Source organism: Bison bison, unplaced genomic scaffold (assembly GCF_000754665.1).
Source record: "Bison bison bison isolate TAMUID 2011002044 unplaced genomic scaffold, Bison_UMD1.0 scf7180017864061, whole genome shotgun sequence".
In the NCBI taxonomy this organism is placed as follows: domain Eukaryota; kingdom Metazoa; phylum Chordata; class Mammalia; order Artiodactyla; family Bovidae; genus Bison; species Bison bison.
In genome coordinates, this window is record NW_011494633.1 from 6752926 (window position 1) to 6758925 (window position 6000).

The 6000-nt window shown below is 40.8% G+C and overlaps 1 protein-coding gene across 6 annotated transcripts in view; it reads left to right on the forward strand.

Moving 5' to 3' along the window:
- UNC79 (unc-79 homolog (C. elegans)) overlaps nucleotides 1–6000 on the forward strand; it is a 286801-nt gene that overhangs the window by 215622 nt on the left and 65179 nt on the right. For all 6 annotated transcript variants that reach the window (XM_010836213.1, XM_010836214.1, XM_010836215.1 and 3 more), the window contains 2 exons: nucleotides 1001–1084; nucleotides 5619–5721. In XM_010836213.1, coding sequence (XP_010834515.1) covers nucleotides 1001–1084; nucleotides 5619–5721 — 187 coding nt within the window. The remainder of the gene's footprint in view (nucleotides 1–1000; nucleotides 1085–5618; nucleotides 5722–6000) is intronic.

Genomic DNA, 6000 nt, shown 5'->3' on the forward strand with positions numbered 1-6000 from the left:
AATTTTTCACTTTTCAACCAAACTGCAGCCTTGTTCATATCATTCTGATTTCTCATTTAATACTTGCCATTGACATGCTGTATGAATTTCTTTCATCTGAGTTTTCCTGGGCTTGTTTTCCATCCTCCAAGTTGATTCGCTAGTCACCAAGTCCTCCTGGAATTCATCTCTATATTCTCGCTTTTATTAGTATCATAAAAAGTTCTCCCCAAATCCAAGACCAGAGGAGAGTCAATGAGTGTGGAGTTTCATGTTAGGTGGCATGTCACTGTATACCACATACAGTGTCATGTTGATTCAGTGACTTACTAGTCTCCAAAAGAACGCATCTGGTCCTGCAGACACGCTGAGAAAGGCAGCCTAAAGCCTGGGTCATGATCAACTTACGGCAGCACGCACCTGCTCATTCACAGAGTACCTGCCTCTTCTCCACCCATGCACATCTGATGGCTTGCTTCTTTGCCTCATCCTTCACCTCAAACAAATGTTCCTGGAGTGCTGCTCCTCCATCTGCCCCTGTCCCCTTATTCCTGTTCCTCAGCCCTCAGTCAGATGCCTCGCATTTCCTTGCTACCAGTTCCACATGTTTTCTGGATGATCTGTCTGGTCATTGTTGCAAATGATCATTATATTTTTATTGATTTGCATAAAACATTGTTTTCATGGCTGTGACATTGGCCTTTCATTTTTTTTTTTCATTTCATATCAAGAGATATGGGACTTGAGCTTTTGGGGAGTGGAGATTAGAGAATCTGGACTTTGGAGGGATGGTTTCAGATGCTCTCCTGCTTTCAGCTGCATTTCATGCACCTGAATGGTAGGTTTATAGGGAAAGCCCAGGCAACCCTGTGCTAAAATGTAGAATGTTTCCTATAAATGTTAATAAGCAACATTATCAATCACCAAAGATGGCCCCAAGAGATTACTGGTTAAATTCATTGTATTGTGAATTGTGTGCAGTTGACCACATCGAAGACTGAAATGTTCTATTCATCCACAGAACAGATACAGCCCGGGAAGCGCCAATGTAATGTGCCGATGTGCCTAAATCCTGATCTGGAGGGACAGCCGTTGAGAATGAGAGGTGAGCTGTGTCACAAACCTGAGTATAAGAGTGAAAGGAACTGTATATGTCAGTCATCTGGTCAGCCAGCAGGGGCTGAAATCTCTTCTTCAGCAGCTCCATGAAGAGGACTCAACCTTTGCTCAAAGTCTTCCACGACTTAGGAGTGTGTATGACATCCTATCGTTGAACATGACTGACAAAAATCTCTTCTTGATAGTGAAGTTTTAAACCTTGGGGCCACACAAAGCAAGTCTAGACTTTCTCATTTAACTTTTCAGACATTTGAAGAAAGCCTCCAGTTGCTTATTTCCTATCCTTTCTAGACCACACAGCTCTGGGTCCTTTGGCGTTCCTCCTAATACATATTAGTTTTCCATAGTATCCTGTATCTACTTCTCTGACCATGTTCATCTTATTTATATTCCTTCTAGATTATTGAGTTAATAGATGGACAGCTTCTTTTCATCTATCTGAAACCGAGCAAAATGAACACTTGACTTTATGCTAATTGGAGGAGCAAGCTGAGAATAAATCTATGCTAAGATAATCAGAATATTTAGAAAAAAACTTTTGGCCATGCTGCAAGGCATGTGGGATCTTAGTTCCTTGACTAGGGATCAAGCCTGTACTCCCTGTATTTGAAGCATGGCATCTTAACCACTAGATCGCCAGAGAAGTCCAGAATATGTATTTTTAAAATTCATCTTATGTCTAGTTAATTGTTACTTTTGCTCTTTTTTTCTTTAAATTTAGAAGGCAGGATAACCTATCATGGGTGAAAACCAGAAAGCAAAAAAGAATTATGACCACATGTCTTAATTAGTCCCATAAATCAAGCAGACCTATTGTTTTGGACCATATCCCTTCTGATTCTCCTTAGGAATGAATGAGGAGACACTTAACTCCAGCTTTGGATAAGATTTATTTGGCAATGGCACCCCACTCCAGTACTCTTGCCTGGAAAATCCCGTGGACAGAGGAGCCTGGTAGGCATCAGTCCATGGGGTTGTGAAGAGTCAGACACGACTGAGCGACTTCACTTTTACTTTTCACTTTCATGTACCGGAGAAGGAAATGGCAACCCACTCCAGTGTTCTTGCCTGGAGAATCCCAGGGACGGGGGAGCCTGGTGGGCTGCCGTCTATGGGGTCGCACAGAGTCGGACACGACTGAAGCGACTTAGCAGCAGCAGCAGTTGTATCCCTTGTATCCAACGAGATGAGACTTCTCATTCATGGGCCTAGGGAAACCTTTAAAAATTTTTTTTCAATTGGTAGAAAATTGCTTTACCATGTTGTGTTGGTTTCTGCCATACAACAACATAAATTACTCATAAATATGTATATATATATATGTGTATATATATATATATCCCCTTCTTCTTGAGTCTCCCTCCCCTCCCCTCCCCTCATCCCCCCTCTCTAGGTCATCACAGAGCGCCAGGCTAGGCTCCCTGAGTTACACAGCAGGTTGCCACTAGCCATCTATTTACACATGATAGTGTGTATATGGCAATGCCGCTTTCTCAGTTCATCTGCCACCTTCCCCTTCTGTGTTCACAAGTCTGTTCTCTGCCAGGTTCACCGGTACCATTTTTCTAGATCCCATGTATATGCGTTAGTGTATGATACTTGTTTTCCTCTTTCTGACTTACTTCTCTCTGTATAAGAGGCTCTAGGTTCATCCTCCTCACTACAACGGACTCAAATTTGTCCTCTTTTATGGCTGAGTAATATTCCATAGTATATATGTGTCACATCTTCTTTATCCCTTCATCTGTCAATGGACATCTGGGCTGCTTCCATGTCCTGGCTATTATAAATGTTGCTGCAAAGAACATTGGGGTACATGTGTCTTTTAGAATTATGATTTTCTTAGGGTATATGCCCAGTAGTGGGATTGCTGGGTCATATGGTAGATTTATTCCTGTGTTTTTTAAGGAATCTCCATACTGTTTTCCATAATGGGAAAAAATAATTGCAAATGAAGCAATTGACAAAGGATTAATCTCTAATATATATATAAACAGCTCATGCAGCTCAGTATCAGAAATAATCTGATCAAAAAATGGGCAGAATACCTAAACAGACATTTCTCCAAAGATGACATCCAGCTGGCCAATAAACACATAAAAAGATGGCCAGTGTCACTAATTATTAGAAAAATGCAAATCAAAACTACAATGAAGTATTGCCTCATACCAGTCAGAATGGCCATCATCGAGAAAAATCTATGAACGATAAATGTTGGAGGGGATGTGGAGAAAAGGGAAAGCTTTTATGAGCAGAAGCCAGGGATGTTGAACAAACTCTGGTGCTTGGCCATGGCTTAGGGACGCAGTCAGTAGAAGCACAAGTGGAGTGAGGTAATGAGAACAAAGAAAGTCTGTTTCTTGGTGAACTGAAAAATCCGCTGATAAATAGGGGGCTGGGGTGTGCATGTGCTTTGAGACACACCAACACCTTTATACTTTCTCCAAGACTCCCAAAGGGACTTTTGTCAAAATGTCAACTTTGAAGCTAGGCTTTGGAGGAGGTCTCCTTTCTCTCTCTCTCTTTTTGAGGTCTTTTAAAAAATGTTTTCTTTATTATGGTAAAAGTCACATAATGTAAAACATACTATTTTAACCATATTTAACTGCATGCACTCACACTGTTGTACAGCCCTCACCATCATTCGTCTCCTGAAATGAGACTCTGTCCCCAGTAAACACTGACTCTCCATGCCTCTTACCCCAGCCCTGGTCCCTGGCATCTACTAATGTACTTTCTGACTCTATGAACTTGACGATTCTAGGTATCTTATATAAGTAGAACCAAACGGCACTTGTCTGCACCTAGTGTATATTGGAATGCATTTTTAATGCATGTCCTACAAACATATAGCAGGAGGTTTCCTCTTCATTCAAGTTTCTAACAACCTTCTATGTCTGTTCTTTAATTCCATGTAGGGTACACTTTGGATATTGAGTAGATGGACAGTGGTGGTAGTATCAGAAGTGTTGCTAACAACTGGGGATAATGGGACTCCCTTTAATAATGCAGACTTCGTTGTGACTCGGTTATGACAAAAAGAAGCTGAGCTCAATGGTTTCATTTTTGCACTGCCCACCTGCAAACATTACTCTTTGCTGCCTTACCATAAGCAGTATTTAGAAATCCATTGATTCAGTTAATGTTGCCATATAGGGGCCAATATCTCATAACCTATCTGCCCTTATAAATGACTGTCATAAATATTGCATTGTACATTCGTTGTTGACATATGGAAAAATAAATTCACGATGCTATTGTCAAAAATATCTGTTCCTTGGCATTTGTATTGGGTAATGATTGGTGTGAAACCTCCCAAATGACTTTGCTTCCCTCTCTTATTTTTTGACTTGCATTGTGGTTTCTGTGTAAGTAATAGCAGTTGGCAAGAATCTTTTGAAACCCTTGACTCAGAGTTGTTTTTTCTTTTTTAAAATCAATTTCTTACGTTTCTAGTAAGACTGCACATATATCACCACGTATCTTGGGGGCTGAGTTTTCCCACTTTTAGCACAGACATTTTGGTACCTGGTAGATGCGGAGTGTCAGTGTTCAGGAAATGTGGAGTGCTGGATTTGAACCTTCTGTGTTTTGGTTTCTTGAAGCAACTTCATTCTATTTACCTAACTGTTTTAATAATCAATCACATCTTCTTTTATCTTGGCCCAGTTCTTGCCTTTTCTATCATTAATCACTTTATACTTTTGCTAGTAATAACTATGTTGCTTTCATTCAAAGCATCATCCTTATGAAAAAACTGAAGACCTTTGTTAATGATACAATTGGGTACACTTAGGAAAGTCTGTTAGATCAGAGAGAGCTGATAAATACAGTAGCAAAATTCAGATTCCATTTTGGATCTTCAGAAGTGACATAAAGATATTTTCAGATAATTTCCTTTGCCACTGGGGTCCGAAGGTCTCCTTATGAACAGATTCTGTAGCCTTTGATCAGGCGAGGGAGTCTGTATGAAGCATCTTGACTCTTCAAAGGCTTTGATATTATTTTTTTTTCTCCCTCAGGTTCAAGCACCTTGCCCATTTGGTGAAGTTTCCAAAAAATGTTATGTTGCTTCCTTTAGATAACAATCCTCTGAATCATTTGTTGTTGTTCAGTTGCTCAGTCATGTCCGACCCTTTACGACCCCATGGACTGCAGCACACCAGGCTCCTCTGTCCATGGATTCTCCAGGAGAGAATACTGGAGTGGATTGCCATTTCCTCCTCCAGGGGATCTTCCTGCCCCAAAGATCAAACCCACGTCTCTTATGTCTCCTGCATTGGCAGGCAGGTTCTTTACCACCAGCACCACCTGGAAAACCCTTAAAATGATATAAGCCAAAACAAATCACAGTCTTTCTTGAATGTGTTTCACTCTTGATGGTTTTTCACAATGAAATTGGGCTGTGCCTGTTACATCCTGTGAAGGGGATCTTGGCAGGATTTCTAAGAGGAGAGTAGTGCTTTTCCAGGCTCTGAGCAACATGCATTTATTCACCAGTTGTCTTACTGTTTATCCAGGGGCCACGAAATCCAGCCTGCTGTCAGCACCCAGCATCGTGAGTATGTTCGTGCCTGCGCCTGAAGAATTCACAGACGAGCAGCCGACGGTGATGACAGACAAGTAAACTCACAGTTATTTTCTTCACTGTTTACAGGATTTGAGAGTTGGCTCTCCACGGGTGTGAGAAAATATCAGAGGAGCATACTATGCTTTTAAGTCATAATTTGTTCTTCAAATGGCTGTAGCCGTGAGTGTTGTTATTTTAGAAATGCAACATTGTATGAGCAGCTTTCGTTTATGCCAAGGCATTTTTCTTTTTTTTTTTTTTTCCGTTTGGATTTATGCAAGTGATGTCCACTTACTGATTATTCCTAGCAACAACTTCACACCAATAAAATC